The 19,782-nt window shown below is 34.3% G+C and overlaps 1 protein-coding gene across 1 annotated transcript; it reads left to right on the top strand.

Annotated features, from left to right (window-relative positions):
• On the top strand, positions 1-19,596 carry LOC132543624 (alanine--tRNA ligase, cytoplasmic-like). The gene is made up of 23 exons (XM_060207139.1): positions 1-71; positions 648-819; positions 1,740-1,928; positions 2,441-2,586; positions 2,902-3,093; positions 3,720-3,864; positions 4,378-4,523; positions 4,924-5,032; positions 5,974-6,012; positions 6,934-7,045; positions 9,898-10,022; positions 10,814-10,958; positions 11,233-11,402; positions 12,522-12,635; positions 12,808-12,945; positions 13,458-13,598; positions 14,196-14,308; positions 14,583-14,691; positions 15,139-15,264; positions 15,772-15,891; positions 16,115-16,201; positions 16,711-16,824; positions 17,748-19,596. Exons 2-23 carry the CDS (start codon positions 676-678, stop codon positions 17,919-17,921), a joined length of 2,898 nt encoding a protein of 965 aa, XP_060063122.1. The 5' UTR covers positions 1-71; positions 648-675; the 3' UTR covers positions 17,922-19,596.
• The last annotated feature ends 186 nt before the right edge of the window (positions 19,597-19,782 follow it).

Genomic DNA, 19,782 nt, shown 5'->3' with positions numbered 1-19,782 from the left:
TTGGACAGCTGTCCCGCGAACTTGGACCAAATCATAACTATACGTGACCATTTTTGATACTTTTTATTATTGTAAGTGTTCTTTGTGAACAATGTGAAATTTCACTCAGAATTATGAAATTTTGCTCGGACACATACTTTCCTTGGTTCATGATTGGAGTTTCGATAACACAGTAAAAGTTGCATCATACGCAAACTGTGGTGCTAGTACCGTGTATATATATATAGTTGTTTGCATCATTTATCATACAGCATATGTAGTAACACTGTTTTAAGTGAATTCATTTTCTAATGTAATTCGATTCCTTTTTATAGACAGTCGAGTGTAATTTTATTCTTAAATAACTGTCGAATGCAGAAGAGGTAATATTATCAACATTATCAACCCATCTAATATCAGCTTACTAATGAATATGTAATATTGTGGATTGATGAAATATGATGAAAAAAAATTGTTTGAGTTAGGTACAGGTAAATATTTTTTAGTTATTTAACATTTTTTTAAATTAACAGAATATTATATAAATTTCAATTAGGCTTTACAAGTACAATTATAATTACATGTGTAATTTGATGGCTAACATGAACAACATAAGAAATAATGCATAAGATTTACAAATGTAGCATACAAGACTTTCTCTTGTACAGGTTATAAACTAAGGAAAGGAAAATAAAGATGGACGCCTCGTTGACTGGTAACCAGGTGCGCCAAATTTTTATAGACTATTTCAAGGAACAGCAGCACATCTATGTGCATTCCTCCTCAACCATTCCACTGGATGACCCAACACTGCTGTTTGCCAATGCAGGCATGAACCAGGTAATCATTAGTGTACATTAAACAGTAACATATGTTACCTGATTGATTTAAATGCATACAGGATAAATATATCATCATATGTAACAGTTGTAATAGTGAAGATGTATAATATGCCATATTTGGTGGGAATCCAATATTTATGTATTATTTAAGAGAACCCAAATCCCTCCCCCCAACAAAAAGAATATATATACAGATATGTATAATTATAAGAAAAAATAAAAAGTCTGGTTCAATCCATATTATTTAGTCTTACATTTTGATAGTCTTTTCCTGAAGGAGGATTGTTTAAATGTTTGCCATGTTCTAGACATGTACCAAAAACTCTGAAATCTGTTAGTGACAAATAGAAAGGTAAGGAGTTTTTGGTCACAAATAAACTAAATCAGAACCAGCAATGAGAGTCTCATAATCACAACATTTTAAGTTTAAAGAAATAAACTGTCGACTTTCTTGTATGAAATGTAACAATCATTTCCAGGATAATGATAGAGGCTAGATATATAGCAGGCTTACAAGTCATTCATCTGTCATCCCTTTAGTGCTCTTCTCCTGTCTGGGACCTCTACTTGAAATGTTGACAGAAAGAATGAGAGATGTTGCTGTCTGCATATGATGCAGCAGTAGATTTGGTGTCACGTCCAGTATTGATGACATATGCAATAAAAGCTTGAATGATGCAGCCTATTTGACAAGTATATAGGTAGATGCACGTCTCTCCATGATGTTCAAAATTACACATACTGTAACACATATATAGATTTAGTTTAGCAAGACATTTATCAAGCCTCGGACAACTAATAAAATGAAGGAAAAATTGCAGAATTTCGTTTCAACATATTTCATTGCTAGCCTGTTATATACAGTGTCTTTAATAAGTATATTAATATCCTTATACATGATTTCACTTCTTGTTTTAGTTTAAACCCATATTTCTGGGTACAGTTGATCCTAACAGTGACATGGCTAAGTATGTGCGAGTGGTCAACTCCCAGAAATGTATCCGTGCTGGAGGTAAACACAATGACCTGGACGATGTTGGCAAGGATGTATACCATCATACTTTCTTTGAAATGTTGGGGAACTGGTCGTTTGGTGACTACTTCAAGGTATACTTTTAATTTGGAGTAATTGCAGACATATATTTCAACAATTTAATTACACTATCATTTCCCCACTGAAAATTCAATTCTTTCATGGTTTATAAATTTGTTCACAACTGTTAAATATTTATTACGCAGCTACTTATTAAGGTGAATATTGGATGTTGAATTGATTGTAATACATTCAAATTGCCAGACTTATTGCATAAGTTGCTACTCCAAGTCTTGCTGTATAATTCTTGATTAAATTGAGTTAACTCACTTAAATTAGTGAAATCTTATTTCGGTTTTTACAAATACTTGTTGAATTTTGCATAGCGAATATATCATATTTGTATCTGTTTGTGAAGAGTTCACAAGTATTAAATTTCATGCTTCTCGATCCACCTGAAAAGTAAACTAGAGAATATATCTTTATGTTTGTACAAATATATATAAAGAGACTTTTTCTCTTCATATTTTGTCTGTTTTAATGGGATGATTTTGAAAATAAGGATGCTTTATAACCTGATTTACAGAAAGATTGCTGTGCCTTTGCCTGGGAGCTGTTAGTGGATGTAATTAAGATGCCCAAGGACAGGCTATATGTGACCTACTTTGGTGGTAATGAGGCGATGGGACTTGCCCCAGATAATGACACTCGGGACATATGGATAAACTTGGGGTATGTATCTAAATTTAATTTGTTTGCTTTGCTAATGCATAGATTTGCCGGGGTAGGGAAGTCGGGATTTGGAATTCAGTGTTTACAGGTGTGACAAGTCAGTTGATCTGTATATTAGATTCCTAAGAATTCATCTTGCTGAATAAAACAGTAGGCCTGAGTGAGCCTTATTAAAAGGTGTTGACTTTAGATACAGTAATATCAACATATGTTTTATTGCTTTCTTCATATTAGAAGACTCTTTTATAAGTTGATCTAAATATGAAGCTAATTTATGGTCATCCTACAAAACCAGATATTTTATATCTTCCTTAGGGTTTCTGAAGAACGGGTACTTCCATTTGGCATGGGTGACAACTTCTGGGAGATGGGCGAGACAGGGCCCTGTGGACCATGTACAGAGATCCACTTTGACAGAATCGGTGGTCGTGATGCCAAGCACCTTGTCAACATTGATGATCCTGATGTTCTGGAAGTGTGGAATCTTGTCTTCACACAGTTTAACAGGTTTGCATGGGTTTCTACACTTTACAACAACAAAGAAGTTAGACAGGCGTACTGAGATCAGAAAATGTTTCATTTGTTTTTAGAAAGATTCTGGGCCAAGATGTTTGCATCCATATAAGAAATAACTATGTTAACACTGCTCTCTGGCACTGTATTTTTTTGTCTTTTTTTAGTTAATCTAAATAAAGTTTAGGGGGTGTGTATTACTGCCCATTGACTGGTTTCCTTATTCATTATTAATTATTCCATGAATTATGTTATTTTATGAAAATCCATAGCAAAATTTTGTATATTTTGAATTCCTATATGTATCATATTCAAAATAGTTATTGTTCAACCTGAAACATTACACATTCTCATCATAGGCTATTCAAAGTTTGTTCCTTGTTTCTCAGACAAGTTTTAAAATAACAAACTATGAGGATAGGAGGACTTTGATTTTCAAACTCAAGTTTGCTGATTTCTTGGAAGAATATAAACAAAATAAAAGCGACATTGAGACCCTTGGGACTCACATTCCCAAACAGTATCATTGAGATAGATAATAGGTCTTTTAGTTCTAACATTATTCAGATCATTGAGAGACACATTAACAAATATGATAATTGAAGTTTCGGTTTGTTCAGAGATCCAGACGGAACACTACGTGAATTGCCCAACAAGCATTGTGATTGTGGTATGGGACTAGAAAGGTTGGTGTCTATAATGCAGGGCAAGACTTCCAACTATGACACAGACCTCTTCATGCCAATCTTTGATGCCATCCAAAAGGTAAAGAATCCTTTCATGATATGGACAACACTTTTAAATTTTGGATTGACACCTCAAAAAAAAAGGATTGTCAGGCAGCTATCTTGCACTTTGACAGAGAAAGTTTTTTTATCACCATTTCTTGACAGGTACTTCTTAGATATTGCTTAAACTTTATTTGTTGGTTCCCTTGGGCCCCTAGTTGTGCCCTTCTTTTTTTTCGGGACTGAGCAGACTGAATGGAATCACTTATAAATTGACAGATATATGAATAAATAACTATTTATTTTTATAATGATTGCAAACTAGCTTGCAGTTTATATAATTCAATCTTATTCAGTATTGAAGTGTGCAAGGTGTCTTACTGTAGGAGGAATCCAGAACACGGAAAAAAACCTATGTGTTTGGGCAGGTGAAAATTGAATTTTTCATGTCCGATCAAACCCTAGTCATCAAGATGAAAGGCATTGTGTTATCACCATGCCACCTGACTAGAGACAAGTTTTGATAAATGTTTGGTTTCTGTAATTACAGGCCACTGGAGCCCGTTCATATACTGGTCATGTGGGTAAGGAAGATGTTGATGGCATAGATATGGCCTACAGGGTGCTTGCAGACCATGCTCGTACAATTACTATTGCCTTGTCAGATGGAGGTAGACCTGACAATGTAGGCAGGGGGTGGGTACTCATTTAACTGTCTGATGGAGAAAAGACAGTTTTCAATAAAATTTTTGCATTTCCTTCTTATCAGGTAATGCTCTTTGCTGTATCCTGAAAGAAAATGAATGATTACATTTTGCATTTATTCAATGATAATCTGGATTATATTGACAGAGTATAGATACATTCTAAATATATCAGTAATAAGTCAGGAAAACACCTTTATAATTTGATTAGACATGATGATATTTTAAATCCTGAAATGTAAACTTAAGTCGTCAGATTGTGTTTATTTTCAATAAGTCAAAGTAAAATATATGTGTTTCCTGCTTCCTTCCTGACCCCAAATTTTACCGCCAACCCTAAAACACTTTATGGCTTCACAAAAATTAAATAATTTTAAAATTTTTCCCTACAGGTATGTTTTAAGAAGAATTTTGAGGAGAGCTGTCAGATATGCTACAGAAAAACTTGGTGCAAAACCAGGCATGTTTGCCTCCCTCATAGACACGGTGGTGGTATTGTTGGTAAGTATTACTGAAGGCAGTGTGTGTACCTGAGGATGCTGATGTCTTGTTCTTGTGCTGATATAGTTGTGTCATTGAACTAGATACTTGCTTCATATTACTTTAAATACTATGTGGTGAGTCTCTGACATGTTATCCAGTAGCTAACGCAAGGTGATCACACCTTAAGATGGCAGGACAGTAAACCCAGGAAATCTAGTAAACAAATACAGAAACAGTTCCTGATAGCCATAAAAGTAGGAGTCATTGACACCAAAAGCTGTGGGTTGAGGATTCCTAGGAGACTGTGTAAATTTCCCTTTTGTTCTTATTTTGTCCTCATTTCATCATCAGTGAAGATTCTGTTGATATGTCTTTCTTTGTGTTCTTATAACAGCTGTCATCATAATCCTGTAATGCCTTTGTTTTTAGTGGCATTGCTGTATTTCTTGGTTTTATCTATACCAGCAGTGGCGCTGCATTGTACATCAACAATTGTCTAATGTGACGGACAAACTGAAGGATACCATGCCAGGCTAAACAGTCTGTCAGAATACTTATGACCTTTATAGAAATATCCATTAGAAATGGGGTGATATGTCAGGTTAGACTGTCTGATTACTCAGATCCTATATACCTTGGTAGTAATGCTTATCAGAAACTGGATAATATCAGAACATCAGAATGGACAGAATATCAGAAAATTCTGATGTCAGATTAAACAGATTTCACAATAATACAAATTAATAGATTAAATGGGGTAAGTATGTTCTAAATTAATTTAAAAAATGAAAGTTATCTTTAGTTAAGTGTGATTAATCAGTAATTATTTCTAAATATTCATATGTCTGAAAACATGTCTAAAAATACATGAGGTTCATAGTATTTGATTTGAAATTGTTATTGTTTATAATGCATGTGAAGAGTAAGATAAGAATAAATGGGTTTTTTTTTGTTTCTAGGGAGATGCTTTCCCTGAAGTTACAAAGGATCCAGAAGAGGTAATGACTTTGTATAGTAATTTACAAGATGACCTGAGTGTAATGGTTTTGTATAGTAATTTACAAGATGACCTGAGTGTAATGGTTTTGTATAGTAATTTGCCCATTCATTTAGATTGCATCTCCAAGCCAAAATAATTGTATTATCAGATAGCCTGCTCTGCTACATTGTCTTTGGGGTTTCTGTTATGTCATGACTTTCAAGTACAATATACTTTATCAGGGGAATTCCTACTATATTTCAAAAATGCCATTGTCCAGAAAACTATCACAGTTTATACTGTATTGCCATAGCAAGTGTGTTTACTTTATATGTAAGTGTTTTTAGTCACAGTTAAAGTTACTGTTTATATTTCTGATGTAAATAGTGATGTTGACACCTGATATTGAGATTATATGACCTTGGATTGGACAAGTATTATATAACTCAAAGTTTAAAGTTTGTATGTTCCTTGGTATTTTTTTAAAATTATTATAGATTGTAAAATATGCTGAGAATTACGATACACTGCCACAATGTAAACCTTCCAATTTTGGTTATAAGTAATTTGTTTCAGTCAATTAAGCATATTACGGTTTAGAGACCCCACTGAAATCTGGTTAAAGACCTAAAAATATAGAATTCTTTGTAAACATTTCTACTTGGAGAAATATTTTTTAAAAACCTGAAAACACTGCTCTTCAGATAATTATATTCATGATGTACGTCAATTTTTCTAGGTTATTGTCTTCAGTATTGTTTTTTTTTTTAAATCCATACTTACATTTCTTATTTTTAGAATTGATGATGAAACTGCCAATGGCTGTCAGAAATATTACAATTTTGATATTTGGAATTAGCTAATCCAGTAATGATTTGAATAATAAATGATGCAACATATATTAACTTGTTGGATTAATGGCATGATAATGTACTTTCAGATAAAAAATATAATTAATGAGGAGGAGCAGCAGTTCCTGAAGACCTTGTCCCGTGGTCGACGTCTGTTAGAGAGAACCATAGGCAAGCTTGGTGATACCACAACTTTACCAGGTGTGTTATCTTCTAGATAGCCTTGTCTTCTTAGGTTATATTGGTATTGAGTCAGAAAATGATATAAAGGTTCAAGATTAAAAGATGCAAGAGAAATGATGTAGGTTAAAGGTCAGATGATAACAGAGAAATTATGTAGGTTAAAGGTCAGATGATAACAGAGAAATGATGTAGGTTAAAGGTCAGATGATAACAGAGAAATGATGTAGGTTAAAGGTCAGATGATAACAGAGAAAAAGGTCTGATGATAGGTTAAAGGTTAATGGTCAGATGATAACAGAGAAATGATGAGAAATGATGTAGATTAAAGGTCAGATGATAACAGAGAAATGATGGAGGTTAAAGGTCAGATGATAACAGAGAAATGATGTAGGTTAAAGGTCAGATGATAACAGAGAAATGATGTAGGTTAAAGGTCAGATGATAACAGAGAAATGATGTAGGTTAAAGGTCAGATGATAACAGAGAAATGATGTAGGTTAAAGGTCAGATGATAACAGAGAAATGATGTAGGTTAAAGGTCAGATGATAACAGAGAAATGATGGAGGTTAAAGGTCAAGTGATTACAGAGAAATGATGTAGGTTAAAGGTCTGATGATAACAGAGATGATGTAGGTTAAAGGTTAGATGATAATAGAGAAATCAGATGATAACAGATGATAGATTAAAGGTCAGATGATAACAGAGAAATTATGTAGGTTAAAGGTCAGATGATAACAGAGATGATGTAGGTGAAAGGTCAGATGATAACAGAGAAATGATGTAGTTTAAAGGTCAGATGATAACAGAGAAATGATGTATGTTAAAGGTCAGAAGATAACAGAGAAATGATGTAGGTTAAAGGTCAAATGATTACAGAGAAATGATGTAGGTTAAAGGTCTGATGATAACAGATGATGTAGGTTAAAGGTCAGATGATTACAGAGAAATGATGTAGGTTAAAGGTCAGATGATAACAGAGATGATGTAGATTAAAGGTCAGATGATAACAGAGAAATGATGTAGATTAAAGGTCAGATGATAACAGAGATGATGTAGATTAAAGGTCAGATGATAACAGAGATGATGTAGATTAAAGGTCAGATGATAACAGAGATGATGTAGATTAAAGGTCAGATGATAACAGAGATGATGTAGATTAAAGGTCAGATGATAACAGAGATGATGTAGATTAAAGGTCAGATGATAACAGAGATGATGTAGGTTAAAGGTCAGATGATAACAGAGATGATGTAGATTAAAGGTCAGATGATAACAGAGATGATGTAGATTAAAGGTCAGATGATAACAGAGATGATGTAGATTAAAGGTCAGATGATAACAGAGATGATGTAGATTAAAGGTCAGATGATAACAGAGAAATGATGTAGATTAAAGGTCAGATGATAACAGAGAAATGATGTAGGTTAAAGGTCAGATGATAACAGAGATGATGTAGATTAAAGGTCAGATGATAGCAGAGATGATGTAGATTAAAGGTCAGATGATAACAGAGATGATGTAGATTAAAGGTCAGATGATAGCAGAGATGATGTAGATTAAAGGTCAGATGATAGCAGAGATGATGTAGATTCAAGGCCATTAGATGAGAAGGAAGTAATGTTGATTGTGTTTTCTCAATACCCATGACATGAAAATTTTCTAATTGTGTTTTGTTTTGATATCATTTCTTAAGGTATACTTTGTTACTTTATGGAAAGGATGGTAAGGAGGCACTTTCCATGTTCTTTGGCAAACACTTTACCCTTGGCAAGTTACTCTGAATTTTAGTGAGGTAGCCACCTATTACTACAAGGTGACACTGCCTCAAGGTGATCCTGACTGTTCACTGGGTGACACAAATGTGCAAACAAACAAACACACAGACCATCTCTAGTTGTTTTAATCACAAAAATGTTTATTTTCTTGATGAAAAAATGAAAGAGTAAGGTCCATGATAATATTTTAGATTTGTTGGAGGTATTATATCAGATGGACTATAAATGGTAATTTGGTAATGAAGTGAGGATTTCATTCTAAAACCAATGATAATGGCCATTCTGTTTGGAATCAGCAAATATTGCATGATGACTGTGCAGTACCTATGTACCAATAATACTGGTCAGTGTTTTGTTTTGTGCTTCTTGACTGTATGATACTTATAGTAATGACCAATGTTGTGTTTGGTTACAGGGGAGATTGCCTGGAGACTGTATGATACGTATAGTAATGACCAATGTTGTGTTTGGTAACAGGGGAGATTGCCTGGAGACTGTATGATACGTATAGTAATGACAATGTTGTGTTTGGTAACCGAGGAGATTGCCTGGAGACAGTATGTTACGTATATTACTGACCAATGTTGTGTTTGGTAACAGGGGAGATTGCCTGGAGACTGTACGATACGTATATTAATTGCCAATGTTGTGTTTGGTAACAGGGGAGATTGCTTGGAGACTGTATGATACGTATAGTAATGACCAATGTTGTGTTTGGTAACAGGGGAGATTGCCTGGAGACTGTACGATACGTATATTAATTGCCAATGTTGTGTTTGGTAACAGGGGAGATCGCCTGGAGACTGTACGATACGTATATTACTGGCCAATGTTGTGTTTGGTAACAATATATCATCGCCAGGAGACTGTAATATATATATTACTGGCCAATGTTGTGTTTGGTAACAGGGGAGATCTCCTGGAGACTGTACGATACGTATAGTAATTGCCAATGTTGTGTTTGGTAACAGGGGAGATTGCCTGGAGACTTATGTTATGTATATTACTGGCCAATGTTGTGTTTGTTAACAGGGGAGATCGCCTGGAGACTGTACGATACATATATTAATTGCCAATGTTGTGTTTGGTAACAGGTGAGATTGCTTGGCGACTGTATGATACCTATGGATTCCCTGTGGATTTGACACAGTTGATGGCAGAGGAGAAAGGTCTACTGGTTGACATGTCTGCATTTGAGGAGTGTAAAAAGGCAGCTCAGGTTTGAATTGTTTTTATCTGTTTTATTTAAGTGGAATTTTTTGTATTACATGGTGTTAATATGCTGAAGGAATTAATAACAACCAGATTTGAAAGAATGTAAACAATATGTCAATTACTCAGGAAACAATATATCAATTACTCAGGAAACAGTATGTCAATTACTCAGGAAACAGTATGTCAATTACTCAGGAAACAATATATCAATTACTCAGGAAACAATATATCAATTACTCAGGAAACAATATGTCAATTACTCAGGAAACAATATGTCAATTACTCAGGAAACAATATGTCAATTACTCAGGAAACAATATGTCAATTACTCAGGAAACAATATGTCAATTACTCAGGAAACAATATGTCAATTACTCAGGAAATAGGTATCAACTGATTTTATTTAGATCACTTTTATGTCACCAGACCTGTCTCTGTCGAACAATAATTGAAGGATTTTGTTAATACTACTACATAGAGGTAATGATGGAACTAAGTTCAATATTTGGACATTTTCTGGGTACTGTGGTTACTTTTGTAGCATTACAGATGGGATCTATACCTCATTTTGAAGATTATTTATTTTTATGTTGATACACATGTATATGCCTGTTAGAGATACAAACAGGGCTTTTTGTGTTTCAGATGTTAGAATTGACATTTTATTCTGGTCATTTTAATCTATCATGAGCTAAGAGCCTGTAATTTTGAACGAGTCATGGTAGAGTGTCATTGAGCAAGTCAGGACAGTATCCTACCCTGATGTGAACGTCTTTTTTGTGGTTTGTCCTACAGCTGATGTCTCAGGGATCAGGAAGTACAGTCGATGACCAGATCAATCTGGATGTGTATGCCATCAGTGATCTCCAGAAGAAGGGTCTGTCCCCCACAGATGATTCACCCAAGTATAACTACACTGCAGATGGGGAGGGAAACTATGGTAGGTACATCATTCTGTATCAGACATGGTGTGTATCTTAATGGAAGTTAATTAATTAGAATATATGTGTACATGTGTAATTGCTACATTTCAGCTCCTAAATCAGTAATTCATGTTTAGTCAATTGACTTTTAAAACAATTCAGTGATTGAACATTTCCATATATAGTGTAAATCCTGTCATTTTGCAAGTTTATCATTTCATTAAATCCTGTCATTATGCAAGTTTATCATTTCAATTCAGATGGTAAGATGACACTGGTTTTTTGTTTCAGACTTTGAATCGACTACAGCAAAAGTTTTGGCTCTTCGTCACAGTAAACAGTTTGTGGATGAAGTGAAATCTGGCAGAGAATGTGGTGTTCTTCTGGACAAGACATGCTTCTATGCTGAACAGGGTGGACAGATATATGATCAGGGGTTCCTAGTCAAAGAGAATGAAGATGTAAGGCTCTTGTTGGGGAGATAGATTCTGATCATTATTCAGGAGAATGAAAGACAAAGAATTACGGAAAGAGATCCCTCCTGCATTAGAAATTAACTCTTAATTTTTCCTAATTTGGCCTGGAAATAAGTTATTCAAAATTTATTTATTAATGGACATTTAGCTTTAGGAATTTTGATTGAAATTTTCACAAAAATGTGAAGACCAATGTTTTCAAGCATTGCCTAACTCACATGAATTTTTTTTTTAAAGAATCTGCAGACAACGTTTATTTTAGATTCTTTGCCGTTGTTGTATGGGCAGAAATTAAATTTCATTTTAAATTTTTTACCACCGTTCACTGGAACACCATTCAACAAAGCCACTAAACTAATATGTTCCAAATTCTCCTTGGTTGCTTGATTGTGAGCCAGAGCATTTGTGTCTCTTACACATCTAGTAATGCTAAATATTACGGTTTGACACAATACAAAGAAAGTGTGAAAATATATTTTATGATAAAGAAAAATCCCTTGCAACAAACTCTTCATCTTTGTTTATGTTTCCTGTTCTGAAAATTTCACTTGTAATCTTGGGCAAAATGATTTTCTGAAACTTCATAAGAAAATTGGAAAATAAAAGCAGGACAGGTAATTAGAAATAATGTAGATTGATCCATATTGTTTAAGACTATCTGATGACCTACTACACAAATATTCAGGGTAAGAATGTGTTAGATGTGCCATGCATTCACATTTCATATTTACAACTTCTTCCATGTTTCTCCAGTAGGATGTAGCTCAAACTTTCCCTAGAGAACTAATCTTGTGATAGTCCAAACCAAGTGTTGGTATTTTTCAGGTTGGTCTGAAATTTAAGATGGCCATCATGGCCATTTTCTTGGAAAATAAATTTTAAATTTCTTCTCCTGTTCCATTGGTGCAATTTAGTAGAAACTTGGGAGGAATGCTTTTAGGAAAGAACGTTGTAAAAATAATGGTGTTTTTGTGGCACAATTAAAATTTGTGATGAAGCAATGGCAGCCATTTTTTAGCATTGGTAATCATGGTTCCTATTCTAGTTCTGCAAATTACATTTAACTCCAGCATGTTTTTCTTAATGTTGATTTTAATGTTCCAGGATACTGAATTTCAAGTAAGGAATGTCCAGGTGCGAGGAGGTTATGTGCTTCACATAGGTGTAATTGAGGGGACGCTGCGGGTTGGCGATACCGTCCAGCTCTCTATTGATGAGGTATGTAATCTACTACAACTACGGTAAATTTGTTGCGTAACAGTAATTGTATAAGGATTTTTTTTTCTTTTTAGAGAAATAATGCCTAAAGTGTTAACAATGCTTTAGCATTTCTTTATGATAAAACATTAATTTCATGATCACTTCCTGTCTTTTTCTACACTGTTTTTAGAGTCACAGAGTTGCTGTGATGAAAAACCATACAGGCACGCACATGTTGAACTTTGCCCTCCGATCAGTTTTGAAGGTTGCTGACCAGAAAGGGTCCTTGGTTGCCCCTGATAGACTACGGTTTGACTTCACAGCCAAGGTAAGCTACCTATTTATATTGCAACACACATGCCAGGTAATAAGCCCATTCTATTACAGTTTCTTTTGAGATGTCACAGAATGTAATGTCAATGTCCTTGATAAGCCCACCTCCCTACACAGACGTTGTGTTGGTCCTCTTGGCTATTTACAGTATACCGTTATGTCGAAAGATGTAGGTTTTGATTGTAGAGTCAATAAGTGATCAATCTACAATTTATTTTTATGGGTCCTTTTCTTCTAAATAACAAAGGGTCCCACAATGTCAAATTAAAGTCTTTTTCAAAAAATCTATGAATTCCATCAAAATTCTATGAGTACAGGACTTGCACATAGATTTATCACTGTCCAATTATTATAAACATTTAGATAACTCTGATCATTTCCTTGAAGGCAATGGTATATTATAGGTTTGTACAGACAAGATAATCACTGAAGTTATTCTTTAACAAGTTTTTGATACTCTAATGGAAATTGTGTCTGTTGAAAGTGACTGTTGAATTTGTTTTACAGAAAGCAATGACGCCAGGTCAGGTGAAGGAAGCAGAGCAGATTGTAAATGTAATGGCAGAAAAAAATGAGGAAGTTTATGCCAAGGAGACCAGTTTACCTGTTGCAAAGTCAATACAGGGACTAAGAGCTGTGTTTGATGAGGTATGTATCCATTGACGGCCTCCAGCTGTATCAAGGGGAATATGTGTCCATAGAAGGCCTCAAGACTTTACCTTTGGAATGTGTGTCTATTAATGGCCTCCAGGCAGTGTTTCGGGGAATGTATATCAGTTGAAGGCCTCCGAGGTGTATTTATGAAAATATTTGTCCGTCGGGGGATTATGGGAATTTGTAACTGTTAAAGGCCTCCAGGGTGAATTGCTGGAATTGTGTCCATTCCATTGAAGGCCTTAAGGCTGTTTTTAGAGGAATGTGTTTATTTGCTGCCTACAGGTTGTATTTAGTGAATGATGTGTCTGTTGAAGACCTCCAGGCTGTACAGACTGTCTAAGGGAATATGTCACATTACATGTATAGAATCCCCAAAATGTAGGAGAAAATAATCACCTTTCTCTCTAAAGTTAAGATAGGGTGTTCTCAAAGATGATGATTTAATTGGCAAGCCCTAATGTTTGGCAACTTTAAGAATTTTCTCCTTAGTTTGGAGTCAGACTCATCCGCTAGAGAGTGAAAGTTTCTATTAATTCATAACTAATGATCAAGTTTCTTAAAAGTAAATTGAGTTTCCTCTGTTGACAGACATACCCAGACCCAGTGCGTGTATTGTCTATAGGAGTACCAGTTGAGACATTAGTTAGTGACCCAATGGGACCTGCTGCCTCCTTAACCTCAGTCGAGTTCTGTGGTGGCACGTAAGTAACACTACCTTTAAATTGTTCATGTTCAAGGTCATGTTTTGATATTTTGATACTGTGTGACATGAATTATTATTTTGAGCGTGTGTTTGTTTTCAGAGATGAAATATTTATGTTTACATAACTCAGTAACTTTTTCAAGAAAATTCTGTATCTTTATCAGCTATATGGATATGGTTCCGAGTAAACTGATTAGGATTTTGGTGTATTTTGATGGATATAATAATGCTGAGCTTATCTCGGTTATTAATGTCTTAATTTTACTTTTCAGTCATTTACGTAGATCAGGCCATGTAGGAAAGTTTGTTATAGTAACAGAAGAGGCCATTGCTAAAGGCAGCAGGAGGATCATAGCAGTAACAGGCGCTGAAGCCACCAGGGTATGGTAGCTACTCTAATTAATATTAGGTTAAAGGTCAATATGTTAGGGTCTGTCTCCATAATCTATGTTATGTTAATGGTCAAGCTGTTAGGGTAGATCTGCTTCTTTGATTTTTCTCCAGGTTAAGATCAAACTGTTAGGGTCACTTCTCTACTGTAAAGGTTGGTAGGGGTGTCACTTTCCAACTGTAAAGGTTGCTAAGTGTGTCAGTTTCTAACAGTAAAGGTTGCTAAGTGTGTCACTTACCTACTCTAAAGGTTAATAGGTGTGTCACTTACCTACCATAAAGGTTGATAGGTGTGTCACTTACCTACCGTAAGTTGATAGATGTGTCAATTCCCTACTGTAAATTTTGTAATATTGGATGAGTTCACTATTCACTATGGAATCTTTGTTATTTAGGGCCAGTTTGTGTGTGACCTTTATACTCTTTTGTATATCACAGGCCCTCCACAGGACAGATCTACTAGATAAGAATGTGAAGAATCTGTCAGAGAAGTTTGAAACATGTCTTCAGACCAAGGAACTGTCCGAGAAAGAACTCATCAAGATGATTGTACAGATGGATGATGTAAGTGTTGTACAGATTGATGATGTAAATATTGTACAGATGGATGATGTAAATATTGTACAGATGGATGATGTAAATATTGTATAGAATCTGGATTTATTTGTTTTATAGATTGAGAATGTAAGTTTTCGTAATAGATAAGTGCGTTTAGGGCTCTTTCATGACATAAAACTATAAATATATGCTATGCCATATTTTTCTGGTTACCAAAATGTATCTACTATTTTTTTGTACCAATTCTGTGAGATTATATCAATATAACAAACTTTACCTTGTAGACCTACACAAATTTTTAATTGTTAAAAATATTTTATAATCCAAATAAAAGTTTAGATATAATTGATGTCATCAACTGAAGTGCTTTATGAGATATGAAAGGTCAATTTCATTAGTGTAACTCATGATTTTTTATTGTTTCAATTTTATCTTTTGTTTTATCATTGTCTTAAAGGGGACAAATAATGTGTCTGGTACAGTAAGAATAGATCAAAATTTACTCATTCACAGGAAATCACCAAATCTGTGATACCTTACTGGCAGAGGGATCGACTCAGGGCTGATCTAAAACAGCTAAAGGGCAAACTGGATGAGCTTGATAAAGCAAGGAAGGCTGCCATTACTGCTGAGGTACTGATGATGATAGTTTGATGTGTTGAGTGTATAGTAATGAACTGTCATTGATGTTTTTTCACCACAAGAAAAGAAAGTGTTACAAAACGAAACAAATATTTCATTAATTGATCAGTGTATGATTTAGATTCTGAAAACACCAGATTAACAAACACATCTCTTACTGCACATAATCTATTACGTAGTCTTTATTGTAATAACAATACTTTTACTTTTTTAGGTTGTAGAACAAACAAAGAAAATGATCGAAGCCAACCCAAACCAGTCATTTGTTGTACATGAATTTAAGGCTGGATCTAATGCAAAGGTGAATATTCCTTATGAAGTGTTTGTTCTCAGCACTATATATTAAATCTTGATTAACGCCCACCATAGGAAGGGAAGATCCCAACACTTTGTCCGATATTCCTTGTAAAAGTTTGAGTCTCGGATTCCATGATGTAAAAAAGTTTTGACCCTTTGTTCACTCTGTCCATGTATATCAAACATTGGATTTATTTTACGTTTTTTTTTTTAATTTTTCCCAGTGTTGAGACATGTTATTATGATGGAACGAATTGGGATCTTAAATTTGACAGTCATCAAAATTGTGTCCTTTAGGTAAATCTATCCAGGATAATGGCCCTTTGTTGACCCCATTCTTTATTTTGATGGTTTTTCAAAGATAATTACTCTTCCTTATTCAACAGCATAATAGATATTTATCCTTGTAAAATCAGTCAGTACAGATCAATCTTCAGTTTTATAATTTCACACACAAAATCACAAATCTAGAATCAGGTTTCTGTATATATAACATTCTGCCTTTGTCTTCAGTCACTAGATGCTGCCATGAAACAGTACAAGACATCCAGTCCTGAGACCTCTGCTATGTTTTTCTCTGTTGATAAAGATGCTGGCAAGATTTTGTGTATGAGCTGTGTTCCTAAGGTGGGTATATGTGATGTAATTGTTATTGTGACCAGGATCAATGCTGTTATAATGGTTATACACCTACACACATTCATAAAATTTCAATAACCTCAATAATAACAAATACTAGATGTCTTGTATCATTGTCCATTTCCCCACTTTGAGTTGGGCTTATTGCAGGTTAAATACTACATATATTGTAACAAAACAGGAACATCTGAAAATAATCCAATGATTGGAAACAAGACTGGTAACAAGTCCAAGTGTGTAAATGCGCCCAGGTCTGACAATACGCCAATGACTGGTGAAAAGTCCATGTCTGGTAACAAGTCAGTCTGTAAATGTGCCCAGGTCTGACAATAAACCTTTACCTGTTAATAAACCAGGTTTGATAGGTATAGAAACAATTGTTGATGCATTGTCCTGTGGTAAACAAATACCTTGAATTTATATCAGTATTTTTATGTTCACCCACTCAAATTACTAGATAATAAATGTGATATGTATTATATACAGTTTACATTCATGTGCAAAAAATAAATTCCATGGAGAAAAGAGAATAAACATCCATAAAATGATTTTTATGAATACAGCAGTATAATTTCTACATGAATGACACAAAAGTAACCAGCTTCACAAGTTTGGTAGGTTAGTATACTTTATTGCCTACTGGAGTATCACTAATTGTGATTGGTTAGTATACTTTGCCTACTGGAGTATCACTAATTGTGATTGGTTAGTATACTTTGCCTACTGGAGTATCACTAATTGTGATTGGTTAGTATACATTATTGATTACTGGAGTATCACTAACTGCTTAGTTTATTAGATTAGCTGATACTGTTGGACACTATACAAATAGTTTGGCAAGCACTTGACAAAAGGAATTATAGAAACATTTGGCTCTTCTCCCTTGTTTAATTGTTGTTTTTTACTTCCAGTCATCAGTGTCAAAGGGACTTAATGCCAAGGACTGGGTGAATGAAGTTGTGCCAGTAATTGAGGGGAAGTGTGGAGGAAAGGACCTGGCTGCTCAAGCAACTGGCTCAAACACAGGTGGCCTCCAGGAGGCGCTCAATATTGCCACCAAGTTTGCCCAGATGAAGCTTACATAAAGTGAATAATAGAGAACTGTTTATTTATTGACCTTTCGACCCATTTTTAGAAGACAACAAAGATATACATTACTGGATTAACTTTTGGTGTAGTGTATATGAGAGAAGTGCTTTGACCAATATGTAAAATCTATAATGCTGGAGGGAACTCCATACAGTGTAACATACTTAGTGCTTAAACTCACTGCAGTTAATAGTATGCAAGGAGTAATTCATCATTCTTGTTGTTTAGTTACATATGTTTTATACATTAAATTTATATTTCACAAAACTATTTGCACAGATTTGAAAAACAAATCTTCTCAGTCAAGCTTGAAATACTATTGGTTAGTTAATTTTGATATCAACATAGTTTAGTATATGGATCAGCTGCACTGCTGATGTTAATTGTCTACCATTGCTGTACCAAGTCCAGAATCTCAGTACTACTTGTTAACATAGTACTACAAGATTTATATGGATTCATTATATAAAGATGATAGTGTTTCCTGCTTATGTGATGTGCCAGGTCTGTGTACTCCATTATTTTTTCTGTGACAGAATGATCTTGTCAACACTTTGCATTTTACGATGTTGTTAATGGCAATTGTTATGGTATGCATTATATTATTTGAAAAAAAAACATGTAGTTCTTCTTTCCTTTTATACAATGAACACCAGATGTTGATTCTAAGAACATGAGAATTATAGGGCAATAAAAATGGTGTATTAAAGATCCTATTAAAGGGGTATAACTCTTCCTTACAGGAATCTCAAAGGGTACGAAATATACTACTGTAGTAATTCACAGATAATCTTTAGGACTGTTAATACACCGGATGACCTACAACAGACTTCATCACTGAAGTTGTAGAATCAGTAGCTCAGTCATCTTTTTCATTTATCAGTTTCACAACAGTTGCATTTACTAACAAAGGTAGTTTTATGATTCTCTTCTACACAAATTGGTGCAATATATATAACAGATATTAGCTTATGGAAGCAATTATTCATTTGACTTCATTAGTCTCCCTCCGTATTACCAGAGAGACTGTTTGATGTTGATTCAAGTACACGATGAAAGGCGGTATCACAAATTTTCTACTAAATAAAGAGTTATTTCCCTTTGATAAGTATGTGTCACATCACAAATTTTCAGCTAAATAAAGAGCTATTGCCCTTTGTTAAGTATGTGTCACATCACAAATTTTCTGCTAATTAAAGAGTTATAGCCCTTACTTAAGTATGTCAATATTCTAGGGTATAACTTTTATAATTATTTGACATCTACAACTGTTAAATTTAGTGTAACGATACTTGTTTGGATGACTTTAGAGGGATGGTAGAAACCAGACACAGACTTCTGTGGTGTGACCTACTTAAACTGGGCCATGTGGCATACCACAATGGAACATACATATTAATAAGGTGTCAAGTTGTGGTCCTTTCATGGTTTATGCCAAAGTTTGGCTAGAGGAAGAGAAGAATGGATTCATGACATCAAATCTTATTAAGTGTTGTTCAAACAAAATTCCATGATATAAAGTAAAGGAGGCACATTATGAAATAAGAAATTATCAGTGTGACTTAAATATGAATTTTCCAATCAATTCTTTTTATGTTGATAAGAAATTGTTCTTGTAAAAAAGACCACACATGTAAAAAGATAGACAGTCATTAAATACATTGTATTACATACCTGGTTTTGGATCATTTGTCTTAATTACACACTTTAATTCCTTTGATTATGTCAACAATGTATTAAATACACATTTTTTTTCACTTTACACAAAAACGTTTGAATGCTGTACACCGTTCTTTAAATCAAGTCTGATATTATTTTCCAATACATATTGAATTTGCATGTTAGTTTTGGAAGGGC

This window comes from Ylistrum balloti, unplaced genomic scaffold, assembly GCF_031769215.1.
Source record: "Ylistrum balloti isolate Yb309-2 unplaced genomic scaffold, AGI_CSIRO_Ybal_v1 Utg369760, whole genome shotgun sequence".
Lineage (NCBI taxonomy): Eukaryota > Metazoa > Mollusca > Bivalvia > Pectinida > Pectinidae > Ylistrum > Ylistrum balloti.
The sequence above is the reverse complement of the archived record's forward strand: the minus strand, read 5'-3'. Positions and strand labels throughout refer to the sequence as shown.